General features: G+C 36.9%; 1 protein-coding gene across 1 annotated transcript in view; it reads right to left on the reverse strand.

The window, feature by feature from the left end:
* Positions 1–23,475, reverse strand: part of botv (exostosin like glycosyltransferase 3) — a 213,038-nt gene that overhangs the window by 34,250 nt on the left and 155,313 nt on the right. Inside the window, exon 9 of the mRNA XM_090374579.1 lies at positions 17,649–17,793. Within this exon, the coding sequence (XP_090230705.1) occupies positions 17,649–17,793 (145 nt within the window). The remainder of the gene's footprint in view (positions 1–17,648; positions 17,794–23,475) is intronic.

A 23,475-nucleotide genomic window follows, 5' to 3' on the forward strand; every position in this document is an offset into this window, starting at 1 on the left:
TCTTTTTCTCACAAACAACCCTTTTAAGTATACGGTCGAAGTGAGTGGTCCTTTAGGCACCTCAGATCACAAATTGGTGATTGTCTCTTCTCCAATGGAGCCTTTATCTCATGGCTATTCCCAATCGCGTATTGTTTGGCATTACAAGAATGCACAATGGGATGACCTGCAAGATTTCTTTTCTTCTTTTCCTTGGTTGGATTACTGTTTCAAAATTTCTGGTGTCAGTTTGCTCAGATCATTTCAGTGAAATTACTCTTGTAGGAATGGAATCCTTTATTCCACACTTCACTTTAAAATCTCGTCCTTTATCTAAACCTTGGTTTTCCAATAAATGTGCTAAGGCTTCAAATGAAGAACATTGCATATCGTAATTAGCTTGTTTCCAATTCTCAGTTTCATTTTCTACCTACACCAAAGCACGTAACAATTGTAAAGCAGTCGTTAATCTGTCCAAAATAGATTTTGAGCAGGCTAAGAGTCGAAATCTTGCTTCTTGCCCTAATGGTAGCCGAGCATTCTGGTCTGTTGCCAAAGCTATTGGTCACAACTTTTGCCCATCGCTGCTCCCACCTCTGTCAAAACCAGATGATTGTATTGTCACTTCAGCCAAGGATAAAGGTGAACTGCTAGCATCCCATTTTTCTTCCAACTCCTGTAATGATCTCGGTAAAACACCTCCAACCATTCCCAACACGCTCCATTCAATGCCTCCTGTGGTCTTCCGTAAAAAGGATGTCAGAAGGATTTTGATGAAACTTGATGCTCAGAAAGCTCCAGATCCTGATGGTATTTCTCCACTTGTTCTCAAAACCTGTGCTCCTGAACTTACTCCTGTTCTTTGCTGCCTTTTGTCACTTTCTTATTTCAAAGGTGTTTTTCACTTACTTGGAAATTTCCTCATGTCCAGCCAGTTCCTAAAAAGGGTGACAAATCCCTCCCGTCCAATTATCGCCCCATTGCAATTACTTCCACTCTTTTTAAAGTAATGGAGAAATCAATTAACTGCCAATTCTTAAACTACCTAGAAACCTTCTGTCTGATCAACAATTGCCAGTATGGAATCTGTCAGTGTCGATCCACTGGTGATATTCTGGCTTATTTTACCCATTTATGGACATATTCAATGGAAATGTTCAGTGAAAAATATGCTCTTGACATCTCAAAGGCTTTCGATTGTGTTTGGCATAAAGGTCTTTTAAACAAGCTTCCATCTATGGTTTGACAACTGTTTTTTTGTAATTGGTTATCCAGTTCTCTCTGATCGCTTACTGAGGACGATGATAGATGGCTCTCTATCTTCTAATTTCTCCACTAATGCTGGTCCCCCAAGGTTCAGTTCTTTCTCCCACTCCTTTCCTCTTGTATATTAAAGACATTCTTCCATTAACTGGAAATCCTATAAGTAGTTCGGCATTACTTTTCTTCTAAACAGCTGTTCACTCTGTACAAATTGCAAAAAATAATAAAAAATAAATAAAGATCTGGTGCCTCCATAGCCAGGAGCAGCAGTGCATAGCACACGCTTCTTGATTAGACGGGGGTTCGAGCCCACAACCACCAAATACAGAGGATGCGGAAAGGTCAGGAAATGATCACCGCATATCCCCGGAGCAATATGCCTGAGTTGCTAATGCTCCTAAAAACCAAATAATAACAACCACAAATTGCAAATCTGCCCTACCTTGGATATTGTTCCCACATCTGGGGTGGTGCCCCAAAAACCTCTCTCAGGCTTCTAGATTCCATTCAGATGAGGGCAGTTAGGTTAATTAATGACTCATCTCTAACAGAGCCTCTCCACTCGCTGTCTCATAGATGTACTGTTTCTGTTGCATGCCTTTTCTACAGATACTTCCATGGGCACTGTTCTTCTGAATTGGCTTCTATAATTCCCGCTCTCTCTTTAAAAACAGTCTGAACACGTGCTGTCACCAATCAACATCCATTTATTGTCCAACTCCAAATTCACAGAACCAGCTTTTCATCTTCCTCATTTATTCATTTAACTGCCGTTTTCTGGAACAATCTTCTTTCATACATATTTCCTGAAAATTACAGTCTACAGAATTTCAAGTCTAATGTCAACAAATATCTTCTCAACCTCAAACCCAAGCACGGTACTAAGTACTATAGGTTCTAATACCTCTCGTGTTTGGGGTTTTCTAAAAAAAAAACATCTTTCGTGCGTACAGGGTAACACGTGGTTTTTTTTAACCCCCCCCCACAAAAAGAACTAAACTCTTTCTATAGTTGAACTAGATTTGGTCTCTTTCTCTCTAACTTGAGACTGAATGAAGTTCAATTCCTTTTTCTTTTTTGCCACAAAAATAACGCAGAACTGAACTCTTTCTACAGTAAAGCTGTTAATGCTTAAATTCTAAGGCTCTCAAATATTTCGTCAAGAACAGTTTTTTTTTTTTTTTTTGTTGTAACCATTTAAATGAGCTTCCTACGACATTCAACTGAATTAAAATTACAGTATTGCAAGCACTGTTTAAAACAATAACACACTGCTAAACACACGACTAAGTGTACTACTCTAGCATAACTTTTTTTTTTGTTCTCTATTGTCCCTATGTTGTTCTATCTTCCACCACATGTTAGAAACAAACAAAATGACATCACATAGTGACACCTATCAGAAACAGTTAGGTAGATCACAACTTATGCAACAAGGTTAGCTATGTGTCAGATTCTCATATTTACTTTGTGTTAATGGCAGAAGCTGGAGATAGTGTACTAACACTCATCCTCCCCCCCCCCTTTTTTTACAATGTATATAAAAATGGGGGAGAGGAGAGTTAAGCATTTTAAACAAATTAAACAACAAAATCAGTATTATAAATGAGGAATTAGTGATATTTACAGTCTTTATAACTCCTACCATGAATAATGATTAATTTCTACAAGACTGCACTTATGATTATTAACTTGTTTTCATTGTTATATCTATGCCTGCAATTTTTTTAGCAAAAGTAATCTATGTAAATAAAAACTTATTTAAGCCAATTTGTAGTAATGTGTCAGAGGCTTGCAAGTTGAGACCAAGGCTCATGTACAATAAAGAAATTCACACATACTGAAGTGCATTAACAAGTAGTCGCTTTCCAATGTACAGATGTCATAAAACTAAACAGCCTGGATCGAAGTTACATATTTTCCAGGCATATTTTGGGCAGCACTTCATTAGTCAGTTGAAGGATTACCGCCAGCCAAGCTAAAGAAATCCCCTTTAAAATTCTAACTGCAACAATGCCTCCCCTGGTTCCACTGTTGAATAAATTACGCTCTGCTCAAAGTTGCATTTCTGACACCCAATGCAACTCCAGTGCTGCAACAAATGGATCAGGAAGTGACAGCAACTTTCAAGGCTTATTATCTACATATATCTATAGCTATAGTGTTAATTGCAATGCAGCACCAGGGGTTCCTCCCAAATCTGCTCTATCTATAGCTATTTCAACTATACAGGACAGCATTACTGAAGGATTTTTCCAAAGAATATGAATGATGTTTGAAAGAACTTGTGCCCTCAATTTACCAACAGCTTTCAAGAGTTTGAAGATACAGCCAAGGAAGAGACCAGTAAAATCAGCAATTTTTTCCCATCAACTGGATCTTGAGTGTGATGCTGAAGATGTTTAAAATCTCCTCAATTCACATGGTGCACAGTTGATAAACCAAGGAGTTAACAGAATCAGAGCCCCAAAGGGTACAGAGGAGAGTCAGGATGAAGAAGTGGAATCACCAATGCACTTTACAATGAAGGAAATGGCTAAAGCATTTAAGGACATTGATAAAGGAATGGCAAACTTTGAGAGGATGAATCCCAATGGGCCAGGTTTTCCAAAATTAACAAAACTATCCAGGATGGCCTGTCTTGTTAAAGGGCCACATTGGATAGCTCAACATCATTGTCATTCAAAGGTTGAATGACCATCAAAACCTACTATATCCTCATCAGGTCCTCAAAACTATGTTAATCACTCTCCAATCCATCTAATATTAGTAGGCATACTAATTACAAGCACCATCACAAAATCAAAATTTTAAAATAGAAATGAAACAAAGTCATTAAAAATTTTTAAAAAATCATAAAACACTTGTTGTTACTTATTTTGTGATGTAATGATATCTTCTACATATATTTATGTATCATCTGATTCAGTTTCATCAACTTCTGCATCTGAATTCCAGAAAATGTTGGCTTTTGTAAGTCAAAATTGGACAATAATGGTTGACAGGAATGGCAACCTTTGAGAAAATGAACAATGCACGATTTTCGTGAAAATTAGATCAAGATCATGGCCACATTTTATGCTTGGTCAAAACACTAGAATTTCATCGAGAAGTATGAAGTTAAGTGCATGGTGTTCGTGAAACTACATATATGAGCTGGAGAGGCTAGAATAGGTTAAGATTATATCTTTAATTCATTTTTCAGTGGCAGATTTTGCATTTGAGAGGGTTTTTAACATATCCCACGTTAAAGCTTTAAAATGAAATTGTAATTTTTTGTTGGTTTTGGCAGATCCTGCGCATGTGGGGTCCAAAGCGTATGCCTGTGTGGAAATCTGCCACTGCCATTATGAGGCACAGAAATTTAAAAATGAAAATAAAGGACAAATTGCGTCCTTTCTTGTTTCAATAAAGGACGTCTGGCGACCCTAGCTATTAATGACACAAGGGCAACTAAGGCCAAAATGTGCCATTTATCTTATAATCTGTACAGCAGTGCAATTACATGCAAGAATATAGCTATGTTCACTGATGGAACAGGAGAAGGTTGATCTATAATTGTATTCAAGAATTTGTTTTAGTGTTGGAGGATTCTGTTTGAAAGGTGCAGGATCTGATATTTGAAGAAGAGTGTAGAGTTGATTAAAATATGTTTAACACAGCTGTGTTTGACATAAAGAGGAATTCTTGACAGAAAATCACCTAGCTGCCAAACTAAATCCACAATTTACCAAATTTATTAACAGTCACAGAGTTATGAGCTATAGGGGTTGCCCATCTCATACATTTATTTTCAAAGAAAATAAAGGTAAAGGGCTTATTTGAAAATAACTTTTTAATGATATTAGTTTTTAAATAAACTACATTCTTTCATTAATCTTTCTTGCTTTCTAGACTGAAGGAGGTTTATCGTCCCTAGGCTTTATGTATGCATTGCATGAGAAATGAAAAACTTTCAGAATAAAGTTTGCTTTTTTATGGCTAACTGAATAATTACAGTGACACTATTCTAAGGTATCCATTATGGTTGTATTAATTCACAAAAAAATAAGAAGAAATTGAGAGAATTTTTTAAAAAAATTCCCATTTTAATACAATTTTACTATTTTATTTTTTTTGCAAAAAGAAAAAAGGTGGAGAAAAACTGTTATTGCCAAAAACACAGAGAAACAATGTCACGACAATGAGATGGAGAAGGGCTAAAATCTGGTCAAAAATACTGATTCTCAGTCATAAACCCAGAGAGTTGTCAGTTAGGACAACAAGACAAAGTACTAATAACTAATGGTAAAGCATTACAGTGAGGAACACTGAGTGAAAAATAAATAACACTTTTTCCGCATCATGTAAATGAAAAACTTTTTATTCCTGGGAAAATGACTAAATAACTCATGTAGAACATCATACACCACTACTATCTAAAAACACACTTATAATGGTACATGGTCATTAAACTAAGGCTGAACATGAGCAGAGCCACTTAATGTCAACTTTCACATGCATATCATTAAATTTAGTCTGTAACTGAAAAAAAATAAATAATAATAAAAATAATAAAAATAAAAATAAATAAAATAAATAATAATAAATAATGTGCCCGCAAATATGAAAAAATAATACAAACTGGGAAAATACAGAAGAAAACTAAATTTAATCAAAAACACACTTGACAATCAGAAACCTTCCAACTAAATTGGAAGAGTTGGCAGATTGTTAATGCATTAGGGTGTGTTTCAGTTTTGCTTCATTCTGACTCTTTTCATTTTAACTGTGTGAGAGAGTTGTTTAAATTATCTTTGTTCAACACCAAATGGGGTAACAGCTTAGGTGAAACTGCAAAGGTTAATACACATCTTTCTCTTATTCCACTGATTTATATACTGTATATATATATATATATATATATAAAAAATAATAATAAAATACTGCAAATACTTGCATACAAGTTGACAATGTCCATAGTTTTGGGCCTCAGGAAGTCATAAAATGTAATTATCAATATTAGAAATTAGCACATTTTTCTAATATGTCAATATCAGAAAATGCGCTTTGAAGGCACAACCAACACTGCCCGATTTTGTATACAGTAGACTTTCAAAATAACGGCGCCTTCGGGAATTGAAGATGCTGTTATTTTGATTTTTCTGTTATCTAGAAAGTTTTTTTTTTTTTTAATATATTTAATGCAGAAACAATGAGGCCAAATAAGAAACAGAGAGATTAAGAATGCAATTTTATTAACTGCACATAAAAAACATAAACATGTTGAAGATCCAATGTTATATTCTACCATTAAAACACTCCTACTTACTCCCATTCTATTATTATATCAAGTTTGTCACTAAACTTTAATGTTGTTCTTTTCTCCTCTGTATGAGGTTTATTAACATTAGGAACTGTAGTGAAGGGTTTTTAATTTAAAGTAAATATAAAACAGCATATAATCCGTGATATCAGTAGAGAATTCCCTTTCAAAATGGCAAACCTAAACAAATACAGTAATCATGTGACTTGCAGTTTTCTTTTTTCAGGAACCATTCTCAATGTGCCATTAGACCGAATGTTCTGTTATTTCTACAGTCTACTGTACTTTTATGTAACAAAATGGACAAAGTGTGCAAAACTACTTTCCACTTAAAGCCAGCTTCATATGACACTCAGTTTCAATTTTAATTTCAGCCACACCTCCACTTTTTACAAAAGAATTAATAAAACTGTTTTATCTGATTACCAATATAGGCAACCCCTGTATAACATGGTACTTGGTACTTCTACAACATGGTTTTGCTCTAACATGATTGATAAAGTGCAGCAATCCTCACAAAACACAGTACTTATATAACAGGGTTTGAGAATTGCAGGAAATCTCGCATTACACGGTATTTTTGAGCTTCTGTGCTGGCGAAACCCTGCTATTATGTTAGATGTAATTTTCAACATTTCCGTTCCTTTTTGTGATTCCCTGCTGTTGATTTGCTAGTTGTTATCACCCTCATGGTATTTTTCTAAAGCACATTTCTGGAGGTCACTACCATAAAAACAATTTTTGCTAAAATTAAAATTACAGTTGCTCAGAGCGAAACGGATACAAAAATATAGATTGTAACAGGTTTAATAACAGGAAATATACATATATTAGATTAGATACATAAAGCTTTCGGTTATCTAGTTAACCTTCTTCAGTTCATACGAAATGATAGTTAGAATGGAGGCGTGTACTGCCAACCGGGTACGTGAAGCGCATGGCTAATTGTTTGAGGTTGAAGCCTGTGGTTGTGATGTATGTGGGCGTGGCCAGCGCTTGTCAATGGACAAGATCGTTGCTTCGGTGATAGGGTGTACTTGGCAACCACTGTTCCTGTTCACTGAGGTATAGGAGCATTTGATGTTTAACGATTCCAACCAGGCACGGCGCAGATAATGGCGGGACTTATCCACAATCACGACATCGCGGTGTGGGTCAATGTCGTGGTGGGTTGCCCAAATGTTCTCGGCAATAGCTGAGTGCTCCACATCCGCTAAGCGGATCGCTCTTTTGTGTTCGGAAAGGTGTTTTTCGAGCCGTCTCCCAGTTTCCCCGAAGTAGCAGCTAGTGCAGTCATGGCAAGAGATGTGGTAGACCAATCCGCTTTGTAGTAGGGTGGGGACAGTTGTTTTCACTTTGGAGACGAGAGATCGTAATTTCTTGCCTGGGAGTTGCACACACTTTATCCCATGTGATTTTAAGATTCTACAGACCTGTTGTGATAAGTTTGGGTAGTATGGGATAAAAGCGCTCGTGGTTGAGTCACCACCTTGGATGTTTCTGTTGGTTGCTACGTGGTTGCGTGCCTGTAGGTCACACCTGTCAAGAGTATTGATGGGATAGCCACACCTCGTAAGGTCTGCCTCGACTTTAGCGATTTCTGTGCGCCTCTCATTTACAGAGCTAAAGTGTGTCCAGGCGCGAGTTAGTAAGGTGCGTGCAGTGGCAAGAAGATGGCTACGTGCGTGTGCTGACCGGAAGTTGGTAAATTGGCCAGCACACACAGGTTTACGATGGACTGTTGTCTTCAAGCATGTGCTTGAAGAAACCAGAAACCAAACAATTTTTGGTTTCTGGTTTATTGGTCTTTTCTGTTAGTATAATCAATTATAAATGCATAGTAAACTCAATCTTCTTGCATTTGTGATAGTACCAATAGTGGGAATTCTGTGGGTATTAGCATTAGCAAGGGCACATGATGCAGAAAAGAAAACTTATATAGCATCAGCCAAAAAAAAAAAAAAAAAAAAACCCTTATTTCACCCATCCCCTCGCTCCAAATGTTTGTCACGTTCTGCCTTGAATCTATTTAAGCTATCAACTTCTACAACAACAGATAGAAGTTTGTTCCAGCAATCAACCACCCGCTGGCTAAAGGCAAACTTCTGCACATCTATCCTACAACCGACTTTCCTCAATTTGAATTTATGCTCTCTCCGGTGATTATTCTGATTATTCTGAGCAAGAGGTAGAATCCCATCAGCATTGAGCATGCTCAAACCATTCAAGGCTTTATACACCTCAATCAGATCACCTCGCAGGTGCCTAGTCTCCAGACACGGTAATTTGCAAAACTTAAGCCTTTCTTCGTAAGAGCAACCCTTTGTTCCATTCACTAATCTTGTTGCCCTTCTCTGTACTTGTTCCAACAGCTCTACATCCTTCTTAAAATGAGGCCTCCAGACCTGTATACAGTACTCAAGGTGTAGCGTCACGGGGATATCATCATCAGCCATTTTCAATCCACTGCAGGATGAAGGCCTCTCCAGCAACTTTCCAGTTCCTTCTGTTTTGAGCACTGGCCATCCATTTACTACCCACAAACTCATGAATTTCATCCATCCGTCTCTGCCTTTGTCTTCCAGGTTTTCTTCTAGCTCCTCTTGGATATCATTCTGTTATTTTCTTAGTCCATCTGTCATCATGTCTTCAAGCTATTTGTCCTGCCCAAGACCATTTTAGTTCTTTAGTTTTGATAAGAATGTCCTTTACTTGAGTTTGTTGCCTAATCCATGTGTTTCTCTTCTTATCTAACAGTCTGATTCCCAATATGATTCGTTCCATTCTTCGCTGTGTAGTTCTCAGCTTCTCTTCCATTCTTTTGGTGAGTGCCCAAGTTTCACTTCCATAAGTCATGGTGGGAAGTATACATTGGTTCATTATTTTACGTTTCAGACAAACTGGGATATTGCTCTTCAGTATGTGTCTATATTTCCTGAATGCTATCCATCCTTCTTCTTCTCTTGACTTCCAGCCATTTATCATTATTACAGCTAATAACTTGTCCCAGATAAGTATATGACTCCACCTTTTCAATTACTGCTCCTTCAATCATTATTTCCCTTTCTGTGGCATACTTGTTCATCGTTACTTTTGTTTTAGCCATATTCATCTTTAGTCCAAAATCCTTACTAGCTGTGCATAACTGATTAAGGTTTTCCTCTAATTCTTTGGGATCGTGGCTTATGACCACAATGTCATCTGCAAATCGTAAATGGTTTAGGTACTCTCCGTTCACATTGACTCCTTTCTGCGACCAGTCTAATCTTCTGAAAGCTTCCTCAAGGGCAGCAGTAAACAGCTTCGGAGATATTGTGTCTCCTTGTCGAACTCCTTTCTCAATTTTAAATTTCCTACTGTCTTTGTCTAGCTTAATGAAGGAAGTAGCACTCTCATATATTTTCTTCAAAATCATAATATATGGGGTATCAATGCCTTGTCTTTCCAGTGCCCGAAACATTGCCTTATGGAGTCAAATGCCTTTTCATAATCCATAAATGCCAGGCATAATGGTGTTTTATATTCATTTGCTTTCTCCATTAGCTGTGTATATTCCGTGAAGGTGATCCATAGTTGAGAATCCTGTCCTAAAGCCAGCTTGCTCTTTCGGTTGATTCTCATCAAGTATTCTTTCTAATCTGTTAGTAATGACCCTTGTGAACAACTTGTAGATGTGGGATAACAAGCTAATTGGTCTATAATTTCCAATTTCTGATTTATCTCCTTTCTTATGCAGCAAAACTATGATTGCATTATTCCATTGCTTAGGCGTCACACCTTTTCTAATGCACTTTGTGAAGAGCCTTGCCAGTTTTTGTGTTATGTCTCTATCTCCCAATTTTAACAACTCTACAGTAACTTCATCTTCCCCCGGGTTTTTCCGATTCTTCATTTTCTTCAATGCATGTTCTACCTCATCAGGAAGAATATCGAGTATGTCGTATGTATTGCTACTTTAAATCCATTTTCCCCACTGCTGGCATCATTCCCTCGCTCCTTGTATAATTCTCTGTAGTAGTTTCTGCTATTTGAATTATGCCTTCTCTGCTGTTTATAAGTACACCATCGCTATTCTTCAGTTTCAGTACCATTTGTCTTTCTGTATTACTGCTCATGGCTGCTGATTTAAATCCTTTGTTTTCCCTTAATGCTTGTTCTACTTTTCTTGTGTTAAATCTTCTTATGTCCTCTCTGAGTCTCTTTCTAATGGCTTTGCATAACTCAGTATACTCAATTTTCTCCCTGTCAGTGTTTTTCTTGCTTTTCATTTGTCGTCTTCGGTTCATCATGACAAGTGTTTCTTGACTAATTTTTTCTTCTTTGGATTTCTTTTTCCCTACAGGTTTCTTGGGCTTTATCACTTTCAAAAAGTTGTAATATTCCTCGTCGATATCTTGGTCCTCAGCAGTCTGCAGAAGCTCAAACTTGTTCTTAAGTTCCAGTACATACTGCTTTTTCTCCTCTTCTGTTATCTCAAAGACCTTCGTATTATTTATTCGAGTCAGTTTTTTTCCTTTCTTTTCTTACATTTATATCAAGTGTACACCTTACCATTCTGTGATCACTTCCAACATTTACCTTATTTAGGACAGTAACATCATTCACAATATATCTTCTGTTAGTGAGGATGTAGTCGATTTCATTAGTAGTTAATCCATTTGGACTCTTCCATGTCCACTTTCTGTTCACCCTTTTCTTGAAAAAAGTGTTCATTACTGACAGTCCTTGAGATTCGGCAAATTCCACAAGTCTTTCACCTCTTTCATTTCTTTCACCAATTCCAAAATTTCCTATAGTTTCCCTTTCTGCGCTGTTTTGTCTTTTTCCAACCTTAGCATTGAAGTCTCCCATAATAACAGTGTAGTGGGTTTTCTGCTCATCTAGAAGACTCTCAATTTCGGTGTACATTTCTTCAACCTCTTCATCATCATGGCTCGATGTTGGTGCATAAATCATTATAATCTTTAGCTTGTACCTCTTAGAAATCTTGAGTAATAGTCTTGATACTCTTGGTGATGTACTTTTGAATTCCAAAATGTTGTTTTTAAAATCTTTATGGACCAGAAACCCAACTCCACCTTTCACTCCTTTCACTGTTTCCATTGGTGCACAGCAGATTTCCACTTTATAAACTTATAAGTGATTCATTTCTTCTTCTTGTTTCAGCCAAACCGATGATATTCCAATTCACATTTTCTAATTCCTTTTTCAGCTCTAATATCCTGTCTTCACCGATGAGTGATCTTACGTTATAACAGGCCAAGTTCAGTTTCCGTGCATGGCAGCCTGGTCGTACCCAGAGATTATTAGCGCCCTCTGCTTCCACTCTGATCCTCTCGCTGCCGTAAGAGGGAGAGTGAAAGCTGCTGGGGACTGAGGGCCATCTGTTTTGTTGTGCTTTCACATGCTGGAGGGTTTGGTCTTTTCCTCTTCACACTGAGCAGGCGTCTTGAAGAGAACTACTCTACACGTTCGTTGCCACCTAAGTGACGTAACAGGGCTTACCATCGAGGTGTGCATGAGTGGATTTTAGGGAGGCAGGCCAACAAGCCTTCTCCTAAATCTTCTGTAATAGAGAGATATTGGATCCATCAGTGTTTTGGGCTGAGTGTCTGATAACACACAGGATACCTGTTCCCCTCTAAGCCCTTTAAGGGGATAATCACCTCCTTATTCCTGCATGAAAAATTCCTGTATATCATTGACAAGACACCATGAGCTACTCTTGCAGACTGTCTGCGCTGCTCAGAAAACTTCATATCTGCCAGCACAATTACCCTCAGGTCCTTTTCATTCTCTACCAATGTCAGTGTGGTACCACAGAGTTGATACATTACTCTGGGATTACTGTTTCCCATATGTAGTACTTTACATTTTTCAATGTTAAATTTCATTTGTCACCTCTCAGCCCATCTGCTCTACTTTTCTAGATTCTGTTGCAGCAGTGTACTGTCATTAATTTCATTAACAACCCTGCCAACCTCCATATCCTATGCAAATTTGGACATAAAGCTGATATACCATCATCAATATCATTTGTAAATACAGAAAACAACAATGGACTCAACACTGAACCCTGAGGGACTCCATTCATAACATTAGTCCACAAAGAGAGGTGCCCATTGATTACTACTCTCTGTCTTCTCCCACTCACCCATCCCTTTATCCATAGCAGCAATTTGCCTCCAATGCCACACTGCTCCAATTTGTGCAGCAATCTTCCATGTGCAACAGTATCAAAGGTCTTTCTAAGATCCAAATATATGATATCAAAGTTATTCTTGCATCCAGTTCCTTTGCGACTACATGATAGTATCGAATAAAATTAGTCAGACAAGACTTCCCCTTAACAAACCCATGCTGAGTCCGAGCTATAACTGAAGTCTTGTCTAGATGATCCTGCAATGCTTCTTTAACCAGTTTCTCCATAAATTTCCCTGGAACAGAAGTTAAACTAACAGGTCTGTAATTAATTGTGTCTCCCTTTGATCCTCCTTTGGTGGATTGGGGTGACATTTGCACATCTCCAGTCCATGGGTACCGCCCCTGAGTCCAAGGAAGCTCTCATAATTATGACTAAGGGTTTGCTTACTTCCTTTGCTGCCTCCTTTAATATAACTGGATAGATTCCATCCACCCCAGGTGCCTTTCTTATGTTTATCTTCAACAATTCAGTTATTACAAGATTATCTAGCTTACTGCCAGAGTTGAATACACCTGTGGCATTCCCCTCCCTGAATAACTCCTCATGTGTGAATGTAGATGCAAAATATTCATTTAGTTTGTTAGCTACCTGAGGAGGATCATCAACAGTTGAACCATCGATATCAAGTGGACCAATCTGATTCATCCCCTTCCTTCTACAGTTAACTTAAGTAAAGAACTCTTTGCTGTTTTTCTTTGCATCCTTTGCCAAAGATTTCTCATAATCTGCCTTTGCCTGCCTAACCTCCTTTGTAACTTGGTTACAGACCAGCTTATATCTATCATAGGCTTCTGTGTCACATGTTAATTTATATGTATCCCATGCATTTTTCTTCTCTGTCACATGTGTAATTAGTTCATCTGATATTCATTTAGGTCTAAACCTTGAACAATATTTCTTTGTTGGTATGAAAAGCCTAGTATCTTCCAAGATTAATTCTTTGAATGCTTCCCATTTTGAATTTGCTGTTGGTAACATCAGTTGGTCCCACCGTATAGAATTGAAATACTGTCTCAGACCACCGTAGTCACCTTTACGAAAGCAAACACCCTTTCCTTTACCCTCGATGGTAGTTACCTCTTTGAGTAAATCCCACTTCAGCACACTGTGATCACTGCCACCTAGTGGTTCCTTTATCTGCAGAGTCTTGATGCATGAAGAATCACTACTGATAATCAGATCAAAAGCACTGCTCGTTCTAGTTGCTTCCCGAACATGCTGCTGTAGAAAACAATCATCCAATAAATCCAAAAAAGCCTTGCTAGTGTGGGTGACCAACCCAGAAATTACAGTCCATCTCTGGGAAATTAAAATTCCCCATTATACGACACTCAAATTTACTGGCCCACTCTATTTCTCTGCACAATTGCTCATTATACTCATCAGATTCATTTGGCCTATAACACAAACATACTCTCATTTTTCCTTTCTCAGTGCTTATGTCACAACAAAGACTCAACATTGCATTGTCCACCAATATCTATTGCATGCACTTCCTTAGATTTTATGTGTTTCTTAACTAACAGCATAACCCCTCCTCCCTTCCTGCCCTTTCTATCCTTCTGTACACGTTGTACTCCCCAAATTACAGTTTTGCACTGCTTATGTCTGTGTGACACCATGTCTCTGATATCCCAACAATATCTGCCTTTGATGTCTTGACTAGCACTTCAAGCTCATTGAATTTGTTAACTATACTCCTAGCATTGGTATATATGTAAGTATACATGCACCTGTTTCTACTCTTAGTTACCCTAACACAGCCCATGTATTTACTTGTTCCACTATGACTCCCAGCAGTCCTGGAAATCCCCATTGCTTTGCTTCCCAGGCTGCTGCTCAATTGCATTTCAATAGAAGTAGTAGTGATTTTTGCACTACTTCTATTTCAATAGAAGTAGTGCAAGAATCACTTTTACCTCTGCCAGCAGCTACTGTTTAATCTAATAGTCTGTGTATCCCCTCCAAGCTAGCAGTTTTCTGACCCATATAACTCTGTCTCGATAGCTTCAGCAAATATTCTTGGACCCTTTCTATTTAAGTGCATTCCATCCCTGTGGAATGCATTCTCTCCTGTTAACAAGCACAGACCAGGATGAGAAAAATTCTACCCCTTGAATCTTGCACAATCTCTCCATGGCCGAATTGATCGACAAGGCTCTCATCATATACTCCCTCCTATCATGTCTGTGCAGAATTGCAGACACTCTGAAATTCGACCCTAACTCATGGCTTTTTTTCACCATTGACTTGTACTTGTTAAGTAATTCTGTTGGTCTCCTACTCTTAATATCATTAGTGCCAATGTGTACAACAATATCACTCTTTGTGCCCTTAAAAGATGATATCTGCTCTACAACGTCATCAACCTTTGCCCCTGGTCCTGTTCCATCTATCCTTTTTGCACAATATGTTCCCCGTTTCCCTGACAATAGAGTCACCTACAACTAGTTCCTTTGGGACCAGCGCATTCTGCCTTTGGGTTTGCCGCTGTGTTGCTTGATGTTCAAGTGCAAGCTCTGGCATTGATGTGGGCAGCTGAGAGCTTGATGGGCCCCTCAATTTAAATCCTTCGAGGGCATCCATCCTGTCCTTCAAGCTCTCATATAAGCCATAACAATGCTGAGTTGGCCTGATTTCCTTGCACTCCTTACATCGCGCACATACAAAGACATTCTCCTTGGCAATATCATGTCCGTTTCCTGATTGCTCCACAAACATCAAACAAGCAGTGCATTTCAATAGACTGTGATTCAGAGGAAACTGCACCCCTCAGTTCTCCCCTAAGCCACAGCACTTCCATTAGTTTGAGCCTTTTGCTTTGCTGCTCTGGTCTGAGTCATGATTTCTATTCAAGTTCAATAAAATTCCAATACAAAATATAACCCTAAACTTATATTCCAATGCAGTTATAACACTATATATATATATATATGTATTTCGGTATCGAATGTTATCTCCAAGTTACGTTATAAGACTTTCTTATCCCCTGTCAACTTCTATGTATTAATTTATGATGTTACGTTTGTTAAAACTAGGTCACTATATATATTTAGTTAAAGTACAATTCAACTGACAATGAAATTTAATAAGATTAATAAATTTTACTGACTGACTGATACTACTATACTTGCTATCTAGTTTTCCCGTTAAATTTACGCTATCTAGTTTTCGTTAGACTTTATGCTATCTAGTTCAGTGCACACGTTGTATCATATAACAATGGCGGCAAGTTACGAATGTTTAATATATTGACACGATGTATTTTTTTTATTTATTTATTTATTTTTTTATGTAAACCCCAAACACAAGAGGTATTAGAACCTATAATACTTAGTACCGTGCTTGGGTTACTTTCCAAATCGCACTATCTAAATTCAAAATAAACCACAGAGCTTGACTAGGTCTATAAGCTACTTATAGAAATAATTTAATCTAACAATTAAGTCAATAAAGTGGCTAAGTATAATTAAAAACTTTGCATTCGCGGGAACTGCAAAACTTGTTCAACACATGGATTTGATACCCTTGAAGAGTATCAAATCCGTGTGTTTTCACGTTATTATGGTGAAATGTGTTTCCCCTTCCATGAAATATTCAATCATATAAGAAACAAATAAATTTTCAGAAACTCATTACTCCATATCTCGCTTGTGTGTGCTGTGTTCTTAATTGCTTTATCACTTTTATTGTTTTAAATTTTAGAACCAAAAAAAAAAAAAATATATATATATATATATCAATTAGTTAGTATGTACATATTATTACAGTATGTCTTAATTAAGCTATGTATGTAAGCGTAAATTTATTTTTATTTTGTTCACTGGAAAATATTCTTCCAAATTTCACGTATCATTTAACTTTGTTAATTGGTAAGGTAATAAAGTTAAATTTGTGCTTTATATTTTTAAAGTGGGGGGGGGCACTGTATTTTGCTAGGAGATCCCTGGTTTACGTTCTGTGCTAATGAAGTTGTGCTTGTTTGAGACCATAAAAAATTGACTTTGAAGCGTGCAGTTCGTGACTTTTAAAGAGAGCAGAAGATACACAAAATCTAGATGCTGCAGAAGAGATTGTGCTTAGCAGCAATGAAGAGGAAGGAAATTAATTGAATGTACATTATCTGACATGTAAGTATCACCATTTGTAAGGCAAGATGTTTTTTCAATTATTACTATTTAGGTTACTACTATTATAAAAATATTAAAAGTTAAAATATTAAGTTATTACTACTATAAAAATTAAGTTTCTGATAGTTATAAAAAAAATGGTGTATTTTTGTTAGCTTATGGAACATAACCCCCTTTTTGTACTGGTTCTTAGTTCCGTATAACACAAAATTTGCATTACATGATATTTTGTAGGAACCAAACTACCGGGTTATACGAGGGTTACCTGTACTATCAACTGCACTTCTGACTACTGTGCAACAACAAATGTAGGTGCTATAAAAGTTGAGAAATGTAAGACAGTCACCTGGATTTGTTCTACAAAAACTGTGCAACAAAAGTTAGTGTTGACCAGATATGCAATAATCTATGCACTGCATCACTCTATAAAGAGAACCAGATGGGTTTTTCCCCAGTAACATTAAAAAATTATTTCAAGTTATTGAAATAAATTTTTCTCCATATGTAGAAACATGACATGATTCACATGTAAGGCGACCCTGTACCTTTTGACTTGATTTATACTCTAGTAGCTATGGTATACCAAGAATGCATCCACTGATATAATCAGAAATTCAGCATCAATTGTGCATGTGCCTTGAAAAACTAGGAATTCATCTAATTGACATTATTAGCTGGATGAATCTCCTACAATTTTGTAACGTATTAATGATTTCACTAAATGATACTAAGAAATATCAACAGAAACTGATATACCTAAACATACCTTATGAAAAAATGCAGCTCCTGTAAGAACCATAGACAATTCACATGAATGATTTGAATTGTAAAGCCAACCACCATTTTGTATGTCCCAAGCATGATAACGGCCAGGAAAACCAACAATTCGATCACGTGCTTCTCTCCATACTCTAAACAAGAAATAATAAACTTTGTTACCAAATTTAAAAATGTTATTTTTTTTCATAATACTGGTCAATATTTTAAGTGTTTGTGCTGTGAGGAATCTATAAAAATTAAAGCAAACTAAATTCATAAAAAAAAACCCAAACAGTATTCTTTCTATGAACAAAATAGCATTTGATAAAGAAACAATAACAAAATCGATATCTATAACATAAAATTTAGATATGCAGCAGGCCCCCGTTATAACGCAGTTCGCTTTACGCTGATTCGCTATAACGCTGTTCTTATAGTATAACCCTTTTCTGACTATAACGCTGTCACAGATCACTATAACGATCTTTTACAGATTGCATTTTTGGCATATTTTAACGAAATCGTTTCATTTGATGGAGTCGATAGCTAGAAAATGAATAGCAAAACAGCATTAAAATGTTTCCACCGCGCTCAGTGAAATTTTCTTGCACGCTAATTTAATGCAGTACAGTGACTTGTTACGTAGTTCCGAGATCAACATTTTAAAAAATTATTAAGTATATTGCTTGTAATATTTGTGTTATATGCATTTATCCAAAGACTAATCATCACTCAGTACAGTAGATGTCGTGCATAACGGACAGTTTACTCGAACATTGTATCATACTTAATGCAACCAACGCAGTTACATTTTCGAAGAGTTAATAATGGCGGATAAGAATGAAAAAGCAACAATGTCTGGACGCAGTATGAAGACTATAAATGTAAGAAACAGAATTTGAAAATTAAATTAGACGTTTTGAAGCGAATCGATTCCGGTCAACGACAAGCGGATGTGTGCCATAATTTAGGACTTGCAAGTTTAACTGTAAGAACAATTATAAAAAAAAATAAATAAAGAATTAATTTTAGCAACGGGAAAGACAGCTGTTCCACTGCAAGCAACTAGGGCTAGTCGACTATTAGGATTGAAATGGAAAGACTTTAATTTTATTGAAGATAATATCCAATGCAGAATTCAGTTAAGTTAAATATTATAAGAGAGAGAGAGAGAGAGAGAGAGAGAAAGAGAGAGAGAGAGAGAGAGAGAGAGATTAGCCAATATGATGATCTGAAGAAAACTCACCTAAAAAAAAAAAAAATGTGGAACCATTTAAAACTGGTAAGGGCTGGTTGAATAGATTTAAAATCTAGGGAGAAGCCGCAAGTGCAGATCAAGGAAGCGAAACTTTCAAGAAAGAACTTGTTAAAATTATTGAAGAGGGGTATTGTGTGTTATACTTCTCAACAAGTTTATAACATAGATGAAAAGGACTTTTGTGGAAACGAATGCCTAAAAGAAGTTTCATATTAAAAGAAGAAAAAAACATGCCAGGTTTCAAAGCGGCGAAGGATCGGTTGACGTTATTGTTGGGTGGTAACGATGCGGAGGATTTAAAATTAATACCCTTTTTAGTTTATTTGGAAGAGGGCCAAAGTTCAACCCAAAATCGACACATTTTTCATGATTAAATTCATCAATTAAATCAATTAAAATCAATTTAGATCAATTAAATTCATGATTTTAATTGGAATTTTAAGTTTAATTTTGATATGTAAGTAGTCACCACATAATTATATACATATGTAATGCAGAATATTTTATATGTACAAATATTTGAATATTAAATATTTTGACTGAGATTTGTGCATATTTTCACTACCGTTTATTATTGATTAGGAAATATCTTATGGCACCGACTGCAACTCACAAATACATATGTTACCTTATGGGAATGCGGCGCTCGCTTAGCGCGGATTCACTTAGCGCTCTGTTTTTCCGGAACGAATTATCAGCGTTAAGCGGGGGTCACCTGTATAGGCTGTCTGGATACTTTATTAGGACTACAGAGGTTTGGATTATACACAATAATTTGCAAAAATATGCAAATCAAATTGGGCCACAGTGTGTGTGTGTGTGATGTATACAGGAAAGAACTGTAAAACCGTATGATCTGACTTGAAGTAGTAGTAGTAATAGTGGCACGTGATGCAAGAAAGCAAACATATGAGCTTATGCAGCATCAGCCAAAAAAAAAAAAGTGCCCAAACTGGTTCACTAGTAATGAGGACAGGATCTCACAGAGTTCCAAAACAGTACAACCGTTTGGACATATTTAGCAGGTGCTACAGCAGACAGGATTGTGGCACTTGTTGAGTATTCAAAGACTATCATTCAAGTCTTTAACAGAAGGAAGAAATGCCAAAAAAACATCTGTTAACATGCACAAATGTGGCTGAAATTGTAAAGTGATGGGTTGAGGTGCTTAATGTATAAAGAAGATTAATAAGCATAACAGTCTAATCAAAAATGGAACAGCTAGCTTCTGCATTTAATGTAGGAACATTACAAGACATTGTTGTCCACTCCATACAAAGAACCGTACAAACACTGTACTATGGAAGTAGGAGACCTTCAAAGAAGCCAATGATCTTGGACACCAACTGAAAAATATAACTGTGTTTGATGCCTGGCAGAAGATGGATGATGAGGACTGGAGGCAAGTCATATGGACCACTGAGTCCCAATTTACACTCTTCAGCACCAATGGAAGAGTACACATATGGAGGAAACCACGAGGCACCGGAACCATCATTTTGTATATCAACATGACGGTTCCAGGAACATAAAGTAGATCTCGAGCTAGTCTACCTTGGGCTAGTCCAATTCCCCAATCTCAATCCCATGAGCATCTTGTGGAATGAACTGGAAAGGCATGTTCATCAGCATACTCATGTGCCCATGTCACTGGAAGAATTGAAGACAGTTTTGTTAGATGAATGGTCCAGTATTCCTTATGTCACTTTTAATCACCTTGTTGACTCCATGTCAGTGTTCTGAACAAACAGCCAAATATGCTGTTAGTTCATAGCTCCAATGAAGTGGCCAGTCATTGTATACAATTAAAGCTAGCCTGAAGTTAAATGTTAACATTATATACTGAGTGACCACTCACTCAGGTCATTAGGTTGTTTGTTTGTTTGTTATTTAGTTTTTAGGAGCATTAGCAACTAAGGCCATATTGCTCCGGGATATGTGGTGGTCATTCCCTGACCTTTCTGCATCTCTCCGTATTTGGTGGTGACGGGCTCGAACCCAGGTCTAATCAAGAAGCGTGTGCTACGCAGCAGTGCGTAGGTCATTAGGTATAATAAAATATTAGATATAATTTTTTATTATACCTACCCATTTCATGAAATATAGTGCTCCCACCATGTGATAAAGCAGATTAGGTTAGGTGTGTTAAATGCCAAAGCAACTAAGGCTATGATGCATAAGTATCTTGTGCTTGTAACTGCATGTAAATGGTTGATTTGTTGGATGAAAAATCAGAGTCCATTGTTGTTTTCAATATTTATCAATTATACTGAGGAAAATATATTAGGCTTACTGTCTAAGTTTGCATACAATAGCATTAGCATTAGTAGAGGCATATGATGCAAGAAAGTAAGCTTATGCAGCATCAGCCAAAAAAAAAAAAACCCTCCCATTTCACCCCGCCATTCGTTCCAAATGCCTGTCCAGCTCAGCCTTAAATTTATTTAGGCTATCAACTTCCACAAAAAAAGACGGAAGTCTGTTCCACCAATCAACTATCCGCTGACTAAAGGCAAATTTCTGCACATCTATTCTACAACTGTCTTTCCTCAATTTGAAACTGTGTCCCCTCAGATTCTTAATCTGAGCAAGAGGAAGAATCCCATCAGCATTCAGCTTGCTCAACCCATTCAAGGCCTTATACACCTCAATCAGATCACCTTGCAGGTGCCTACTCTCCAGGCACTGCAGTTTGCAGAAATTAAGCCTTTCTTTGTAAGAGCACCCTTTTGTTCCCCTCACCAATCTTGCTGCCCTTCTTTGTACTTAGTTAACGTACGCAGTGTTACATTTCATGCATGTTAGCAAATAGTAATAAAGCAAGTAACAAAAAAAAGCCCAAATGCTTTTATGCAAGAACTGAGACCATTTTATTTCTACACAATATTCCTTTTATTTATTCCCATTTATGTTTTCAATCAGCATATGGCAACAAACATAATATCTAGTGCTTCAGCTACAAATATATAGATAGCCTACATGATATATATGAAATTATAATTGCCAGATTTCTACTGGACCAAATCATTGTAAAAGAGCAAAATATAAAATTTCATGAAAATCCATCTACTTCAGTTCTTACATGCAGATGGACAGACATAGTGAAGACAATACCCACTTCATACATATACTAACGTGCTTAAAAAAGAAAAAGAAAAAATATATATATATATATATAAAACTCCATCACTAGATTTTTACTGTTTCATATAAGTTGCTATCCAATTCTTTAAATTTACATAAGTTCTCCAGTTCTACAAAATCACATAGCAATTAATATCAATAGCTAATTACCTTGCACCTAAAGGAATTTTCTTACACAACATCTACAATATGTGAAAGAAGTGAAAGTAATTCACTTGTAATTCACATTCACACATGAGGAATTATTCAGGGAGGGGAATGTCAGAGGCGACTTAAACTTTGGCAGAGAGCTAGATGATTTTGTAATAACTCAGAGCAAAGTGGAGGAGAAATTGTTGAAGATAAACAAAAGAAAGGCACCTGGGATGGATGGGATCTATCCAGTTATATTAAAGGCAGCAGCAAATGAAGTAAGCAAACCCTTAGCCATAATTATGAGAGCTTCCTTGGACTCAGGGGAGGTACCAATGGCTGGAGATGTGAAAATGTGATCTAATTCACAAAGGAGGATCAAAGGCTGACACAAGTAATTATAGACCTGTGAGCTTAACTTCTGTTCCAGGGAAATTAATGGAGGCACTGGTTAAAGAAACACTACAGGATCATCTAGACAAGAATTCAGTTATAGCTTGGACACAGCATGCTTTTGTTAAGGGGAAGTCTTGTCTCACCAATTTGATTGGATACTATGATGTGGTCACAAAGGAACTGGATACAGGGAATAACTTTGATATCATATATTTGGATCTTAGAAAAGCTTTTGATACTGTTGCACATGGAAGACTGCTGCATAAATTGGAGCAGTGTGGCATTGGAGGAAAATTGCTGCTATGGATAAAGAGATGGTTGAGTGGGAGAAGACAGAGTGGTAATCAATGGACACTGCTCTTCATGGACTAATGTTATTAGTGGAGTCTCTCAGGGTTCAGTGTTGGGTCCATTGTTGTTTTCCGTATTTATTAATGATTAGAAAACAGGCCTTGTGCGCCGGGTTGCATTATATCATCAAAGTTTCTTGCGACAACTGACTAACTGGTTAAAATAAATTTATTAAAATAAAAATATAATATATACATAAGATAAAACAGAAATAAAAAAGCGTCGTTAAAATATATAGTAGCTTTCGAAGCGAAGTGCCTCTTCATCAGCTAGTCTGTGACTGGTGTACTTCAGTATATATTAATGGTTAAAATAGCACAAGTGAGCTGGGCATGATCATGTATCACGAGTCTGGTGTCGGTAAAGCAGAATTACGTACACGTGATGATCGCCAGCGCTCATCACACTGCAATACAGTACATTTTTTAATAAGATGTAAATGTACTCCCCTTGTCTGATTCATAGTACTATTATTGGTGGCTATGTGTAGTGCTTTAAGCCATGAGCGCTGGCAGAAATCACGTGAATAGTCAACGATTTCAATATCCCGTTA

The sequence above is a fragment of the Mastigoproctus giganteus genome, chromosome 5 (assembly GCF_048544385.1).
Source record: "Mastigoproctus giganteus isolate SK-2022 chromosome 5, ASM4854438v1, whole genome shotgun sequence".
Classification (NCBI taxonomy): Eukaryota; Metazoa; Arthropoda; class Arachnida; order Uropygi; family Thelyphonidae; genus Mastigoproctus; species Mastigoproctus giganteus.